Source organism: Gobio gobio (genome assembly GCF_949357685.1).
Source record: "Gobio gobio genome assembly, chromosome: 5".
Lineage (NCBI taxonomy): Eukaryota > Metazoa > Chordata > Actinopteri > Cypriniformes > Gobionidae > Gobio > Gobio gobio.
In genome coordinates, this window is record NC_137101.1 from 60812087 (window position 1) to 60830192 (window position 18106).

Consider the following 18106-nt stretch of genomic DNA (forward strand, 5'->3'; position numbering starts at 1 on the left):
CTTATCAGAACGCTACCATTTTGTCTGTCTAAATGGGGAAAAATCAAAGATAACGTCAGTAGACTATGGGGTGCCACAAGGATCCGTGTTAGGCCCTCTGCTATTCTTAATATATATGCTGCCACTTGGTAATATTATAAGAAAACATGGAATTAGTTTCCACTGTTATGCTGATGACACTCAATTATATATTTCATCACAACCAGATGAAAACGCTAAATTATCTAAACTGACAGCGTGTGTTGAAGATATTAAATACTGGATGACGTGTAATTTTCTGCTATTAAATTCAGATAAAACGGAGGTGTTACTTATTGGTCCAAAAAACTGCCCACAAAACCTCTCACAATACAACTTTAACTTGGAAGGATGTCCTGTCACTTTATCCACTACAGTAAAAGACCTGGGTGTTATATTAGACCGCAACTTGTCTTTCGAAAATCATATTTCATATGTTACAAGAACAGCATTTTTCCACCTTAGAAACATTGCTAAGCTACGTAACATGCTATCTATTTCTGATGCAGAAAAGTTAGTTCATGCATTCATGACCTCGAGACTAGATTACTGTAATGCTTTATTAGCTGGTTGTCCTGCATCCTCAATAAACAAGCTACAGTTAGTCCAAAACGCAGCTGCTAGAGTTCTTACTAGGTCAAGAAAATATGATCATATAACACCAATTTTATCATCTCTACACTGGTTAACCTATTAAGTTCCGTATCAATTACAAAGTATTGCTACTGACCTATAAAGCCCTAAATGGTTTAGCTCCAGTGTATTTAACGGATTTTCTATCGCCCTACAATCCATCGCGCTCTTTAAGATCACTAAACTCGAGGCTTCTGGTCATTCCTAGGATATCTAAGTCCACTAAAGGAGGGAGGGCTTTTTCACATTTAGCTCCTAAACTCTGGAATAGTCTTCCTGATATTGTTCGAGGTTCAGACTCGCTGTCCCAGTTTAAAACTAGATTAAAGATGCATCTCTTTAGCCAAGCATTCACATTATAATTACCTTTAATACTACAGTTAAATCGGATCAAAAGCATTAATATTCTGAACAGCAGCTATGCTAATTATTTCCCATCTGCTTTTCTGTCACTAGTCCCGAGGTAAATAGCTCCAGTTTGTATCCAGCCTCTCATGGAGACTTCAGATGCCCCAACACCTGTGAAGAGACGACTCGACGCCTGTGAAGAGACGACTCAACGCCAACGTTGTTATGGCCTAAATTAATACATGATTGATTAACTTTTTCTAACATTTTTCTTTAACATTCGCTTTCTAACATTTTTTAATGTACATTTATGAAATGCACTTTCTGTAAAGCTGCTTTGAAACAATGTGTATTGTGAAAAGCGCTATACAAATAAATTTGAATTGAATTGAAATATAAGACCATATTTTACAACAGAGGCAACAAAAATATTTATGCACTCGATTTTTGCTCATGCTTTACTAGCGGGTCACAAGCAACCACAACAACTTTAAAATCAATTGAATCTCTTTATAAACAGACACTCAAAATATTTCTAATAATTACATTGCAGTATAGTATACAAATATATAACTTATTGAGTTTTGATAGTACTAAACATTTTGTTGATGCTTGCTTGATTTTAAATGGGTGTGCACATCCCCCTTTATGCCAGTTTATAATGCAGAGAGAAAATAATGGCAGAACAACGAGAGCAATCACTAGAGGAGACTGTGTTGAACAGTTTAGATGAACAACATTTGGGCGATCAGTCTTTTCAGTTATAGCCGAAACTAAAGAAATGGCAAAAGCTAATCAAACTTGTACTAGTGCTACTGTTAGTGATTTGGTACTATACTGCTTTGATACCAATTCTTTGTGTATGATAAATGTTTTATTATTTGTGGATAATAGTGCATTTTTTATCGCATGTATTGTATTTACATGTGATAATTTACTCTGGCAAGGAGAAACAAATGAAAATTAGCCGGTGGGGAAAACTGGCTTATTTACAGTATCTGACTGATGATTAATGAGCACTGTCCTTATTAAGAAATAAAGAAAGAAAAGAAAACACTGTTTGACCAGCAGGAGTCTTCAGTGTTTGAGGTGATTCGAGTGAGTCGACAAAAGCTCAGTTTCTCTTATCTCTATTTGCCGTGACTAAGTTCATGTTTATGATAAACTGATTCACATTATATAGACAGAAATGACACGCATCTTTTCTGTTACGGGCGTCTATGCGCTTTACTAACAATAAATAAAGTTCATTAATGTTAGATAAAACATTACAATGTTAAGTTCAATAATCAAACATTCATTTAACAGTTCTTGTTAAAACTATAAAATTGCCTGAACAGTTTGCATTGATTTAAACACTTTAAAAGCTTAAAACACAAACCTTTCTTCAGCAGAATCACAATAGATGCAGGAGTGTGACGCAGCTTTATGACGTCACAACACCACTACAAAATAAAAGTCCTGATCACATGCTCAAGTCGCAGATGTGTGTAGACATTCACATACAAATAATAAAACACATAGCAGTTGAATTCTTGAAGAAATACATATTTAAATGTGTGTTGGTCAATTATGTGCTAAAAATAACTACCAAAGAAAGAGTTTGAACCACATCTAATATGTGAGATTTTGTAAATGCTAAACACAAATGTTTGTGTGCAGAAATCATTTATACAAGGGACCCAGAACATTTTATTTGTTTTTAAAAGAGTTTAATCAAAAACAATAAACTTTTGTCAATATAATTTTTATTATATAGGGCCACAGACTCAAACAAATATTCAACAATCAATAGGTAACACTTTGTAATGTAATCAATAGTGCTAAATTAATTGTGTTTGTGTCCTCTGATTTATTTTCCTTATAGTAGATGAGTGTGGGTGTAAACTGGATATTATTTTTTAATCAACATCAGTAATCTGAATTAATCTCATAATTTAGCAATATGTAAATATTTTTAACCCATAGCCTTTGTTTTGAGTGTATTGTAATAAAGACCACTTTACATATAATTTTAATGTTATCATTAATATAACTTGACGCTGCGTCATGGCAACACTTCCATGTGAGCCGGGGTCTGAATCATGTGTCCACACATGCCAATCTGATTGGCTGAACGTATGGATGTCGTGATGTAGTGTAGCACGTCACCCAGTCCATAAATTGTGTCTGTGGAATCAATAGAGTTAGTCTGAACACTGGCAGGGTTGAGTTATAAGAAATGTGTGACACCATGCCAACTCTTTTTAAAAAGGTGGAGGTCGTTCCTCATGCGATGGCCAATTTAAATCAGGATTAGCCCGATGAAAGGCAAGCGGTCATGCGCTCTACACTGGATGATCACTTCCTCACATCAACGTGAGAGCATCTCCTTGCCACCATCTCCCGATCTTTCCCCATCTCCAAACTGAGGAATACATACTCCACTCGTGTTCATACACAAATGTCATAATCATATTCTATAGTTGTTGGTATGCACAAGCAGGGTTGGTGTGGGGTGATGCCAAGGGTGGGCTAGATGCTTGCGGGCCATCTCTCCCCCTCACCAGAGTCGTAGTGGAGGAAACCTAGCTTGCCCACTAAGCAGTGGAGATTGACTAGCATTGTGGGTAAAGTGTATGCAGAAGCAGGTCAGGCTGGTGTGTCCCTGTACAACATGGCTGCTCAAGTCACATCAGGCTGACCTGCTAAGAGAACATGATAATGACGAGGGATTCGGACCTGATGCGATTCAAGAACTCTGCTGGCACTGCATGAAAAGTGGGATTTTCGTCAGTATGTGGCACTGTAGATTGCCGTGAAACTTCAGGTTTACGACTGTGCACGGCAATTTGCAGGCAACACCGAAAACTGCCGTAAATTGTGGTAAATTGACGTGGGCCTTGCTTGGCAGTTGTCCCCCCATGACCCCCCCTCCCCTTAATTCTAGGGGAGGCTTTATCATGTAAATGAAGATGCTGTGAGCTACACAAATGCAAATCAGAGTAGCAGCAGGGGGAGTTTTATAGGTTCTGAATTTTTTTGACTAAAACAAGTTTAAAGTTTAAGTTAAAATGTTATCTTAAATTTAAGTAAAATGTACTCGTTTAAGTACACATTACTAAATTTTTAGGGCAACCAGTTTGCTCCAATTTTTTAAGTAGATTCAACTTGTCCGGGCTCACAGTGTAGATTAATTACTCTGTATGTCATTAGCGATAACCAATGTTATGTAAAAAAAATAAAAAAATACAGGACAGCAGTTCATGTCTTCAACCTTTAGAGAGGTTATGTGATGCAACAAGACAATGAACCAAAGCACACAAATAAATCAAGTAAAGCATACAGTTTACATACCAACATTAATTTTTCCACCCTGCACTGTGAATGATTTTTTAAATGGCTATTAATCATAAATGTGAAAAGTACAAGTTTGTGTGTTTATAGTTAAGTCAGATTGTGTTTTTCTGTAATTGTCATTTAAATTGAGCTCACACCACATTTTATGAATTATCAATGCAGATTTTCAATAGGTGGTTTCCTGGTTTAAATTATGCCAAGAGTAGGCCTTAATCTAGTTAATCGTGAGTTAAAAAATTGTTGCCTGGAACAAAGATTAAGCACAGATTACTAACACCTGGACTATGAGTCCTGAACTAAAATAAACTGGATTCATTTACAGTTTTATCTAATTGCTTACACACAATTTCTGAAAATATGGCTCCATTTCTTGTAACTCTACACACAAAACACACAAAACATCAGACATCGCTTGCAAAAGCAACACTTTGTGCAAAACTATTTTAACTATTTCCAAAAATGTTGTTTTTGCATATATCTAACTACACAATGCACAACTGGGTGGCATTTATAGTGAATCGAAAGTTATCCAGGGATAATGTCATGATGTAGTGTGTGTGTGTGTGTGTGTGTGTGTGTGTGTGTGTGTGTGTGTGTGTGTGTGTGTGTGTGTGTGTGTGTGTGTGTGTGTGTGTGTGTGTGTGTGTCCGTGACTCTTTAGCTCTGCACGCCTGCATGAGCTCGGGTGTTTTCGAAAAGAATCGGTACAGCGTTATAAATATGATCAAACTAAAGACTCTACAGAGATATGACGGATGCAACACTACTCTATAGGTACTCAAGATTAACATGGAATTTACAGTTGAACTGAAATCAACTGAACTGAATCAACACTGAAGTCACTTGAGCTGAATATTGACACTATATTGGCTTGTTAGAGCCGGTTTACAGCAGAATTTGTTTTGAACTTGTTACTGAAGCTGCTATGAAACAATATATTTTGTTGTATGCATATTCTTTCTTTCTCAAACCTTAGTTTTGATTTCTAAGTGATCAATTTATGTATAAGTGTTTTCACACATGATCATTGGCTGTATGGGTCCTCAGTAAATGAATGTGGCATTTAAATGGCAAAAGTTATTCTTGTCTCTATAACTTATGGCTTCCTAAAGACACGTTTATGGGTAAATAAAATATCAATAATATAAATAAAATGAATATCAAAACATATTTTAAATATAATGAAGTCATTTTATTATAGCACTCATCAGATGTTCCTGGAAACAAAACAGAGACAGAACAGTATAAACAAACTATACAACAAACTAAACACCAAATTACAAAAACATTATTATGTGAAAGTGAATAAAGTTGTGTGTGTTTTCAGTTATAAATATGTGCTGTGTAAATTAGCCTATACTTTTAGAAATTATATATAGCCTAACTTTAAAAAACAAACAATAACCCATATAGATAAATTATAATAATTGTATAATATTAAGCATTTACTTAATATACATTGTAACATTAGGCTACTTTACTCTAGCACAGTAGTCAGTTAAGCAATTAATTAATATCTTATATTAATATGTATGTAGCCTAGGCTACATCTAAAGGTAAGTCTGCTTTAAAAAAAAAAATATTACGCTTCGACATGTACAGAATGTGCGCGTTAAGAAACACGTTCAAATGTGTCTTCTTAACATGTTAAAACTGTGCGTGAAGCGGAAAACAGGGCGTGTTGAAGGTTGAAACGATCATAAGTCACGCGTTTCGTATAAAGAGATTTGGCCCCGGGCGCGTTCCATATCAGAGCCCTAGTCCAATGAGGTGCGAGGTCGAGGTCATGGCCATGACGCGTAGAAGACGAGCTTTAAACTATTTTTTTTATGTTTTTTGCTGCTTTCCTTTTTCGTGATCAACAATGACAGGACACCGTCTTCAACTCAATCTCTGCATGGACGCGACAAACTTTTTGGACTCATTTTCAGGAGGCTGTCTTCGTCTTCATAACTCTGAGGCAAACTGCAGCCGCTATGAACCACAGCATGGGTAATGTAACGTTACGATTTAAAGAATATGCTTTTATTCAGCTGTATAAGGAAATGGATGCGTTAATAGATCCGAGCTTAAAACTGCACATTTTGTTTACACAGACTATCCTCGCCTCATAACGAAGCCCTGAGCTCTTATCTGCTTGGAGAGATTTCCGCGAGTCCAGATTTAACCGCTGATAACGACGAAATTGTGTGTAAGTAACTTCTAATGTGTTTCTCATTCCTTGTTTAATTTTACCGTGACTGTTTTTATTAATACCAGTCTCATGTAATTGTTTTCCAGCTGCCTGTAAGACGTATTATGAATCGACACGCCGGAGCTTCAGATACAAACAACCTGAAACTGCGAAGTTTAGCTCGGAGTCGATCAAGAAGAAAAAGGGTAAGATTTATTATATTAGATCCGTTTTTTGTCAATGTGAGTATTTTTCAGGTTGCTTATTGTCTTTATGGATTGTATTACAGTTGCTGGAAGCAAGAGTGTGCTGGCTGAGGATGAGGTGGACGTTTGGAAGTCCGCGGCCATTGAACTCATGTTTGACGAGGAAGACGGCTTTGTTGACGGGGTGTCTGGATGGATTGTGCGGCCACCGCGCTCTCGCAGCCTGGAGCTCGACGAACTTTACATTACGAGACATTACTGCTGCACTGTACATAGTTGTGTGTTTAACAATAAAGCTCTTTCTTTGAGTAAACCGCTGTGTTTTATAAATGAAGCCCTTTCTTTGAATGAACAGCTGTATGCTTATAAATGAAGCCCCTTGTTTGAATAAACGGCACGGTCCGTATAATTTTCCCATATATTCCTTGATGGTATGAATACTTCATAGCACAATAACATTAATATGAAACAAATTATTACAACATAAATTATATATTTATTATTATTATTATTGGGGTTTACATTTATAATGAGCCAGGGGGACCAATAATGATTGGTTTGCAGTGATCTGCCAACCAATCACGAGGGATTTTTCTTTTTTAAATGTAGTGGCTTCAGCCAATAGTGAGTGAGTAAATTCAAGTCTGGCCGTTGACTCTCTGGTTTCGCTGCTATTCATATGCAAATTAGAGGCGTCGCACCTCCGCGCGGTCTCTCAGCGGGGGGGGGGGGGGGGGGGGGGGCTCCACCTACGTCATGGTTCGTTTACGACAATTTGTGGCACAGACGAACGCGACGTTCGCTGCCTCTAAATTGTCGAAAACTGCCGAAAATTAGGGAGATTTCCAGGAGTATACAGGCGTTTATGGGGTCGAAAATCCCACTTTTCATGCAGTGTGGGCCACAGATCTTGCCCTCCATGCAACCAAGCAAACGGTGTTTGAATACTATGTTTTCAGGGCACTGCCACAGGTGTTATTGAAATGGTTTAGAATATAGGGCTGTGCGATTTGGGGAAAATATCTAATTGCGATTTTTCTGACAGATATTGCAATTGCGATTTAATTTTGTAAAGTCAAGCTTAAACTCAATATTCTCAATAGTGTGCGGCACACCCTCTAAATTACAGGAGTACAACATGCTTTTAACTGCAGACCCCTCCACTACCTTGTAGTCTAGCAGATGCAGTGGGCCTTTCCATTCAATAGATGGTCAGCTTCTTACTGCAAAAAAGCAAATTTCTAATTCAAGAAAAAGAATTGAAAAGATATTAACTTATTTCAAAATGTATTACAATTTATTTTTTCTGTGAAAGTCAGAAAAAAGAGTGGCAAACAAAAAGCACCTTAAAGAAACTCAACAGCAGGCAATTAATGAAAAGACAATGCAGGAAATCTGAACGCATGTGGCAAAAGACAAAACTTGTAGTCCATTACAACATCTATAAAGACAGTCTTCGTGCTTTCAATGTGGAACTAGGCAAAGCTAGACAGGCCTTCTTTTCAAATATTATAAACAGAAACATAAACACGCGCACTCTTTTTGCTACTGTAGAGAGACTAACAAACCCTCAGAGTCACATTCCCAATTAAATGCTCTCAGACAGCAAATGTAGTGAGTTTGCCTTCTTCTTCTCCAAGAAAATCAATAATATCAGAAATGCGATCAGCACATCCTTGAGTTGCTCTGGGGTGAGTAAGATCAGACCACAACCTCAGAAAGTTACTATGACTGATTTCGAAGCAATTGAGGGTAAAATTTTAGAAGAAACGGTACAGCACCTTAAAACATCAACCTGCGCCCTTGACACACTCCCCACTTCTTTTTTCAAAAGTGTGTTTAACTGTTTAGAAGCAGATCTCCTAGAAGTGGTAAACGCCTCACTTCGTTCTGGGACTTTTCCAAACTCCCTTAAAACCACAGTAGTTAAGCCTCTCCTGAAAAAGATAAATCTGGATAACTCCATATTGAGCAACTACAGACCAATCTCAAATCTCCCCTTCATAGGCAAGATCATTGAAAAAGTTGTTTTCAGTCAGCTGAACAAATTCTTGAGCTCAAACGGATACTTTGACAATTTTCAATCTGGTTTCCGACCGCATCACAGCACAGAGACAGCGCTCATAAAGATAATAAATTATATTCGCCTCAATACAGATACAGGCAAAACATCAATTCTGGTACTACTCGACCTCAGTGCTGCATTCGACACTGTTGACCACAACATACTTCTTGACAGGCTAGAAAATTGGGTTGGGCTTTCTGGAATGGTCCTCAAATGGTTCAGGTTATACTTAGAAGGGAGAGGTTATTATGTGAGTATAGGTGACCATAAGTCTGAGTGGACATCCATGACATGTGGAATCCCACAAGGGTCAATTCTTGCACCACTCCTATTCAACCTGTATATGTTGCCACTCAGCCAAATAATGAAAAATAACAAAATGGCTTACCACAGCTATGCTGACGACACCCAGATCTACTTAGCCCTATCACCTAATTACTACAGCCCCATTGACTTTCTCATGTAAATGCATTGATGAAGTTAACAGTTGGATGTGCCAAAACTTTCTTCAGTTAAACAAAGACAAAACTGAAATTACTACATTTGGAAACAAAGATGAGATTCTCAAGGTGATGGCATATCTTGAGGCTAAAGGTCTAAAATCAAAAAATCAAGTCAGGAATCTTGGTGTGATTTTGGAGTCAGGCCTGAGTTTCAGTAGTCATGTCAAAGCAATAATTAAATCAGCTTACTATCATCTGAAAAATATTGCAAGAATTAGATGCTTTGTTTCCAGGCAAGACTTAGAGAAACTCGTTCATGCTTTTATCACCAGCAGGGTGGATTATTGTAATGGTCTTCTCACTGGCCTTCTCAAAAAGACCATTAGACAGCTGCAGCTCATACAGAACGCTGCTGCCAGGATTCTGACCAGAACCAGAAAATATGACCATATCACACCAGTCCTCAGGTCTTTACACTGTCTTCCAGTTACATTTAGGATCGATTTTAAAGTACTATTACTTGTATATAAATCACTCACTGACCTAGGACATCAATACATTGCAGATATGCTGATTAAGTACAAACCCAACAGATCACTCAGATCATCAGGATCAAGTCAATTAGAAATACCAAGGGTTCACTCAAAGCAAGGAGAGTCTGCTTTTAGCTATTATCCCAGCCGTAGCTGGAACCAGCTTCCTGAACAGATCAGATGTGCTCCAACAGTAGCCACTTTCAAATCCAGACTAAAAACACATCTGTTTAGCTGTGCATTTACTGAATGAGCTGTGCCACTGTACATCCGACTGATTGCACCTTATCTTATGCATTTACTCAATGAGCTCTGTGCTTTGTCCGAACTGCTTGCACTTTAATTATGCGTTTCAATTTAACCCGGTTTTTATTTTTAGTTTTAATTATACTTTTTTTTTTTTTTTTTTGTTAAGGCTGACTGGGTGGAAGAGGTTGAGAGACGGGGGAGCGATAAATCTTAATCCCTCCAGCACGAGGACGATCCGTTTAGATCTGCTCTGACGGATAGATCTGTATAGCCTTGGTGGTAAGAGGAAGGACCGTGTAGATTCACTCTGACGGTCGAACAAAGTAGCGATAGCCCTGGTGTTCCTGTCCAGGAAGATTTGTCTGTAAGGGTAATGTTTAAATGCACAGTTACCTGACAAATATTTTTTGAGTACTCCCTCTGGTGCGAGGAAGACCCGTTTAGATCTGCTCTGACGGGTAAAACATCTAGAGAACGCCTTGCCTTGCCTAAATATCCAGTAATTAAACAATCACTTTTCTCTAGTGCAAACCATTTCCAGTAAGAACAAATAATGACCGTACCTTTCTGTAAAAAAGCTCTTCTGACTTTGAATTAAGATAAGCTTATATTGACAAAAAACTAAAACAAACAAACATGGTGTGAATATAATTCCAGGCTGCATCACAATTTAGATGGATTGATATTCATACATATTCATCCATTCTGCTTAAAATAGCCAGATAGTAGGACAGACTGAAGTGTGACAATAGGACCTTGTGAGTGGATTATCAAAAGTGCTCCAAGGAAGGAACAGTGGTGAACCGGCGACAGGTCATGGGCGGCCAAGGCTCATTAATGCACGTGGGGAGCGAAGGCTGGCCTGTGTGGTCCGATCAAACAGATGAGCTACTGTAGCTTATATTGCTTAAGAAGTTAATGCTGGTTCTGATACCATGCTGACCCCTGTCCACCGCCGAAAGCGCCAACAGTGGCCCGTGAGCATCAGAACTGGACCACAGAGCAATGGAAGAAGGTGGCCTGGTTTGATTAATCACATTTTCTTTTACATCCTGTGGATGGCCATGTGTGTCGCTTGTGAAGAAGGCAAGCCGGCGGAGGCAGTGATGCTTTGGGCAATGTTCTGCTGGGAAACCTTGGGTCCTCCATCCATGTGGATGTTACTTTGACACGTACCACCTACCTAAGCATTGTTGAGACCATGTACATTCTTTCATGGAAATGGTATTCCCTGGTGGCTGTGGCTCTTTCAGCAGATAATACGCCGCCACAAAGCAAAAATGGTTCAGGAATGGTTTGAGGACCACAACAATGCGTTTGAGGTGTTGACTCGGCCTCCAAATTCCCCAGATCTCAATCCAGTCGAGCATCTGTGGGATGTGCTGAACAAACAAGTCCGATCCATGGAGGCCCCACCTCACAACTTACATGACTAAGTACAAAATTGTCACTAATAGACGTGCACAAGCTACCATGGAGGGTTTGGCCATTTCTTCAACGCTTACAACAATCTATCATATACATCCACTAGATGGTGTGATGATTGTTAATGTAAACTTAAGGGACAATGACCAAAACAGGGTAACTGAAGGTGTTGAAACCAGGGTAAGAGAGTCTCAAGAAAACATTGAGGCTGGATGGGAAGCTGTACGAACGTTCTTGTTCGAACTGAAACCCACAGAGGTTAATTGAGCTAGAATTAGCTCATGCATGCAGAATACAGAAGAAAGTGTTGCGGAGAATGCTTCAGAAAAACTGGAAGAACATTCTGGTCTGAATGAGGATCTTGACAAAGACACTGGAATGCCCCTGAAGATGCCGCTTTTGTAAACGGACTAAACCCAGAGATTTCTAAAGCCCTTAAAATCAGGTCTGACTGGGACAGCATTGGAAGAGCATTCATGCAGAGCAAAGACTGAAAGAATGCAGGGAGTCAATCTCAGATCTTTTGCAACACAACAACAGGACAATGGACAGTGAGCATAAAGAAAGTGAATATCAGAGCAAATACTCTGGGAAGATGCAGGTGTTGCAGTGAGGAAGGACACTGGGTTTGTGATTGCAAGCTGAGACAGCCAAACAAAAACAGACCAGATGATATACTACCTATGTTTCTGTGCACTTTTAATACATTCATGATGTTTCCACACACATTCAGGATAATGTTTTGATTCATCATGTGTATGTTGCGGAGTTAAGAAATTCTGAATGGATCTGAGTACTGTAGTCAGGTCAAGGTTTTTTTTTTTTTTTGGCATATTCATGTGGTCCTGTTCAGTATTTCTCAACTTGACTTGTCTAAAATATATTTGCAGTTGATGCGTACACATACTGTATGTTTTTTTTTTCTTGAATTTTGGGGAGCATATATTTATGAATTATACAGATTCCTTATATAATTTGGTTATTTGGTGTTGTTTGGGATTCTCCAAGTGTGCTTTTTAGTTTTTATCATATTTAGTCAACCTTGTCCTGTTTTTGTTTAGTCAAGTTTTAGTTGACTAAATGTCTGAGCATTTTAGTCATGCTGCATTGATTATCCTGATTGTTTTTCTCAAAATTATAAATCACAACGATTGTTTTCATTTGAGAAATTATTTTTTGGAAAGATACAGTTTTGTGAGAATCACCCTTACATATGATGGTTTACTTTGCTGGATATGGAAAATTATGAAGAAAAAAAACTTAAATTAAAAACTAAGTGAAATTGCAAAAGCAGATTGGACAATTATTTTTCTAATGTGCACTTAATTTACTTAGCTTAGTTTATATCTCTTTCCTGTTAATCGTTATGATGAATAAAGGGAATGTGCTGAACTGATACTACCAATGCACTTGTATGTATATTGCCAATAAATATATCTTTATATTAGATATTGGGTTTAATATGAGTAGATATTGGGTTTAATATCTTCTCATGATATGCGATCTTCTCAGTTTGAAGGCAGCATTAGTATTTGTCCAACATGTCTGTCCACATGAGGTGACCCGCTCCATGTCAAATAAAACTGCTTTAAATTAGGACACTCTTCAAACATATCACTCATTTCTGTAGAGCTGGACATTTGAATAAGGATCAAATGACTGAGTTCAGCTTTGAGAATGAAACCAACCTGTTTGTTCCTCAGTTTCTTCATGTTTCACTCTCAATGTTTCTTCAACCTTCCCGTCTTCACTCTCCTCTTTAATAAACACCATCTTTGTTTATGCCTCAGTTTCTTCATGTTTCAATGTTTCTTCAATCTTCACGTCTTCACTCTCCTCTTTAATAAACGCCATCTTTAAAATAAGAATAATCACAGAAATAAAAAACACATCCAAACTAAATCAGTAGTTCAGTCACTTGTAAGAGAGTCAGTCAGAGTGAGAGTTAATAGCCTTAAATGACCTGATTAGACAACAAAAAACTCTCTAAATACTACAAATTAGTGGTGCAACGGATCACAAAACTCACGGTTCGGATCGACTACGGATCATGAGTCACGGATCGGATCCTTTTTCGGGTTAAGAATAAAAGGGGGAGGAGACTATTTTTATTTGCTTTCCAATTATTACATGAAAACTTTTGGTGTTAACATAACCTATATGGTTTAAAAGGTTAACAAGGCACTTTTGGTGTTAACAAAGAAAAAATAAAATAAATAACCATCTGAATAAATCAAATTTGGCTAAAAACAACCTGAGACATGAAAATGGGCCTTTTTTTTTTTTTTTAAGAGATTATGATGTCAACATTCTCAGGGAAAGTAGACCTCTCACACTTGTCAGCATTGCAATTTGTAGGCCTATACACTGTTTTATAGATATCATGTTTAAACGCGCTACACTTAAACAACTTTTTATTGAATTCATCACTTTATATTTATATGGCCTAGTGCCTACTTTAAATGTAAATATTACGTTGCTCATGCAAATTGCAAAACAGACAATAGACTATGTTAAAATAACAAACATTTTAAATTAAAACTTACGCTTTTCTTTCGTTTTTAAATCTTTTTACAAGATATCCTGCAGGTCATAAAGAACTTTGTTTTTCCACCTCCAAGAAAGGACAGGTGCTCTCCCTTATTTCTCCTTGTTTACTTAAAGGCCGTTTCCTTGCTTTACTCGAGGAAAAAAGCCATGTGATGACTTTGAAACCGAGTGGACTTTACATTATATGCATCTGTGGTGGAATTACTAGATTTTCGCATCGATACATGTTTGTTTTAATGCGGATGCGCTGTCACTTTAATTCAGCGCCAGCACATCAAAAAATAGAATCTGTGCGGAAACGATCAGCACATCTGTATGGCTACGCGCTCCTGAACGCACTAACAGACCGAAGCCGCGTGCAGTGAAAGCTGTATCCGTTAACAAGGGTACGGAAAAAATACGCACCGCATACGCACGGCAAACGGAGTATCTGTGAAACAGGCGTCAGCAGGTGCCATGCTCGATGTATGCGCCACTTTCATACGGCTTTCTCGTGCCACAGTGCCTACATACTGTTACAGTTTTGTCCACCACCCTTCTTCCGTCATCATTATATTTTACCAGGAAGCCAAAATGCTCCCGTACACGCGATTTGAATGATGCGGGAGGCTTTTCAAGTTCTTCTACTTCTCCGCTAGCCACTGATTAACATGCCCTATTCACGTGAACACGCGTTTCTCTGAAACTCAGCATCGAGTTTAAAGGAATGAGATAACTTAAAAAGCAATATCGGCAGAAAACCTGTCTTTTAGTCTGCGATCGCTAAACAATTCAGATTAATCCACAAGTTAAAAAAAAAAAGCGCAATAAATCCGCGGGTCACGTGCGTGCCGAACCGTGGGTCGTGATCCGCACGGATCACGGATCAACTGAGATCCGTTGCACCACTACTACAAATTAATAAAAGAACACAATTTATATAGTAGGTTCATATATAGGCAATCATAGGCAATTTATGCTACATTTATCTATTTTTAGATGTTACATTTATACGATATTATTCAATTTAATTTGGCTAACTTTAGGCATATAAGACCATATTTAACAACAGAGGCATTTATGCAAACTATTTATGCACTCAATGATTTTTGCTCATGTTTTACTATCACAAGCACACTTTAAAATCAATTGAATCTCTTTACAAACAGACACTCAAAATATTTCTAATAATTACCATTATTGCAAAATAGTTCAAATACATAACTTAATAGAGCCATTCATTATTGGAATACTCTACCAACTGAATTAAGGGATAGTACAAATAACTCAACATTTAAATAGAAACTAAACAAATTGCCAAATGTCTAATCAAACGTAATCATGTGTAAATTATATAATTTATGTTTCTGCCATTATTATCTCTAGGAGTGTTACTGTGTTAGTGATTTGTTGCTATACGGCTTTGATAACAATTCTTTGTGTATGATACATGTTTTATTATTTGTGGATAATAGTGAATTTTGTGTAAATGTTTATGATAAACTGATTCACGATATAGACAGAAATGAGACATCTTTTCTGTTACTCATGTGTGAATGCGCTTTACTCACAATAAATAAAGTTCAATAATGTTAGATAACGCATTACAATGTTAAGTTCAATAATCAAACATTCATTTAATATTTCTTGTTAAACTATAAAATTGCCTGAACAGTTTGGATTGATTTAAACACTTTAAAAGCTTAAAACACAAACCTTTCTTCAGCAGAATCACAACAGTTGAAGGAGTGTGGTGCAGCCTTATGACATCACAACATCACTCCAAAATAAAAGTCCTGGGGCTGAATACCATGAAGCCAGTTTAGCTGGCTAGCCAGATATGTTTAAGCTTAGTTTGTGCCAATCCTGGGTTTTAGGTACCATTAAAGTGGTTTGGCTTTTAGCTGTGTTCATCTCCATAGTAACTTACGCTCCACGGCTAACCTGCTCCAGGGCAGGTTATGTTCTGGATAAGGGATCTCAAACTGAAATTAGACCAATCAGCTGTGAGCAAAGTGACACGCCTCTGATGCAATGAAGTCACTCCCCCAGTTTCTACTCCAAATTAAAGGTCACTACCGGTCACTACATAGCAAATAGTTTTTAAAGACTAAAGTGTCTGGCTTTTAACAATTTTTATTCATTATAATAATAATTTTGAATGACTTAGATATAATTTATGTAATTATTATACCCTTAATCAATTACACATGTGTCATTTTAGTTAATCAATCATTAATAGGCACACAGTTCACATTAATATAAATAGCCTATATAAAGTCATACAAATAAGCTTTAAAATAAGTAAATAAAGCTACAAATTACTACATGTGAGTTTAAATGTTCAATTCTCTCTATATATCAACTAAACTAACTTCATAACTTTTACTTGCAAGTAAGATTAAGTAAGATTTTTCTTAAAGTTGTCCACTTTCATAGTCAGCTCTTTTTTTCTTCCTGTGTACATTTGTTTAAATTCTTAATATTTTTAAATCGTGTAATAATCTGCAGAAGAGAGAAATCAATTTTGTTGCTTCTCTCGCGAGAAGTAGATGTCAGTTTCACTGATCCACATCATGTGATTGGCTGTTTACTGCTGATGTCACAGCTAAACTCTTAAACTCAGGATCAAAGCCCGAGTTGACAGAGAAAGCTGATGATCAGCATCATGGGACCAACAAAGTCTGAATAGATTGGTTTGGTTTTGTCAACTCGAAACTAATCCTGTAACCCTGAGTTTGTTAAACTACCATCATGGTACAGGCCCCAGATCACATGCTCAAGTCACAGATGTGTGTAGACAATCACATACAGATAATAAAACACATACCAGTTGAATTCTTGAAGAAATACATATTTAAATGCGTGTTGGTCAATGATGTGCTAAACATAACTACCAAAGAAAGAGTATGAGCCACATCTAATATGTGAGATTCTGTAAATGCTAAACACAAATGTTTGTGTGCAGAAATCATTTATTCAAGGGGCAGAGAACTTTTTATTTGTTTATACTTATTTTTTTGAGTTTGAGTTATTGAGTTTAATCAAAAACAATAAACGTTTGTCAATATCATTTTATAATGTAGGGCCACAGATGCAGACATCCCAAGTCTCCTGGCAGTTCCGGGAGTCTCCCGTAAATTGATAGCGGCTCCCTGATGCCCGCAAATTAGTTAAAATCTCCCGGAATCAAGAGCGAGTGAGCGAGCGAGACAGAGACTGTACTCCAACAACAGCTATCGCTCCCCCTCACCAGCGTCTTAGTGGAAGAAACCTAGCTTGATATAAATCATATAACCGTTATATAAATAAAGATGACTTGACTTGACTCAAAGTTGATGTGTTAGAAGCAGGAAAAATTGGCAAGCGTAAGGATTTGAGCAAGTTTGACAAGGGCCAAATTGTGATGGTGTGTTTCTGGTCCGCAGTGGTCAATATCTATCAAAAGTGCTCCAAGGAAGGAACAGTGGTGAACCGGCGACACGGTCATGGGCGGCCAATGCTCATTGATGCACATGGGGAGCGAAGGCTGGCCCGTGTGGTCCGAACAATCAGACGAGCTACTGGAGCTCAAATTGCTCAAGAAGTTAATGCTGGTTCTGATAGAAAGGTGTCAGAATACACAGTTCATCTCAGTTTGTTGCGTATGGGGCAGACCAGTCAGGGTGCCCATGCTGACCCCTGTCCACCACCGAAAGCACCAACAGTGGCACGTGAGTCAAGTCAAGTCAAATTTATTTATATAGGCTTTTTACAATGCAGATTGTTTCAAAGCAGCTTCACAGTCTTAAACAGGAAAATAATGCAACAGAATTTTATTCGGCTGTACAGCCACTCCGGAGAAAACGTGATGTCATCTAGCTCATTTCAATCATCAGACAGTTTGGGCAGATCAGTAATTAGATCAGTAATATAGTTTATATGGTTAATTTAGTTTACTAATTAGATTTATTTGGATATTTAGTTGAACATTTTGTGTCCCCAACTGAGAAAGCCAAGCAAAAGGAGATAGTGGCAAGGAAACCAAAACTCCATCAGGCGACCTAATGGAGAAAAAATAAACCTTGGGAGAAGCCAGGCTCAGTCAGGGTGTCAGTTCTCCTCTGGCCAATTAACAAACAGTGTATGATTATTATTCTGGCAAC

At 37.7% G+C, this 18106-nt stretch overlaps 1 protein-coding gene across 2 annotated transcripts in view; it reads right to left on the minus strand.

Moving 5' to 3' along the window:
- The window catches only part of LOC307127220 (uncharacterized protein), a 31053-nt gene extending 15226 nt beyond the window's left edge, over positions 1 to 15827 (minus strand). The window contains exons 1-2 of one of the 2 annotated variants that reach the window (XM_079818334.1): positions 15678 to 15827; positions 13121 to 13286 (exon numbers count right to left, since the gene is read on the minus strand). In XM_079818334.1, coding sequence (XP_079674460.1) covers positions 13121 to 13144 — 24 coding nt within the window. In that variant the 5' untranslated portion in view covers positions 13145 to 13286; positions 15678 to 15827. Of the gene's footprint in view, positions 1 to 2380; positions 2463 to 13120; positions 13287 to 15677 lie in introns of those variants that run through there. The other variant, XM_079818335.1, reaches the window with a different exon arrangement.
- Between the last annotated feature and the right edge of the window lie 2279 nt (positions 15828 to 18106).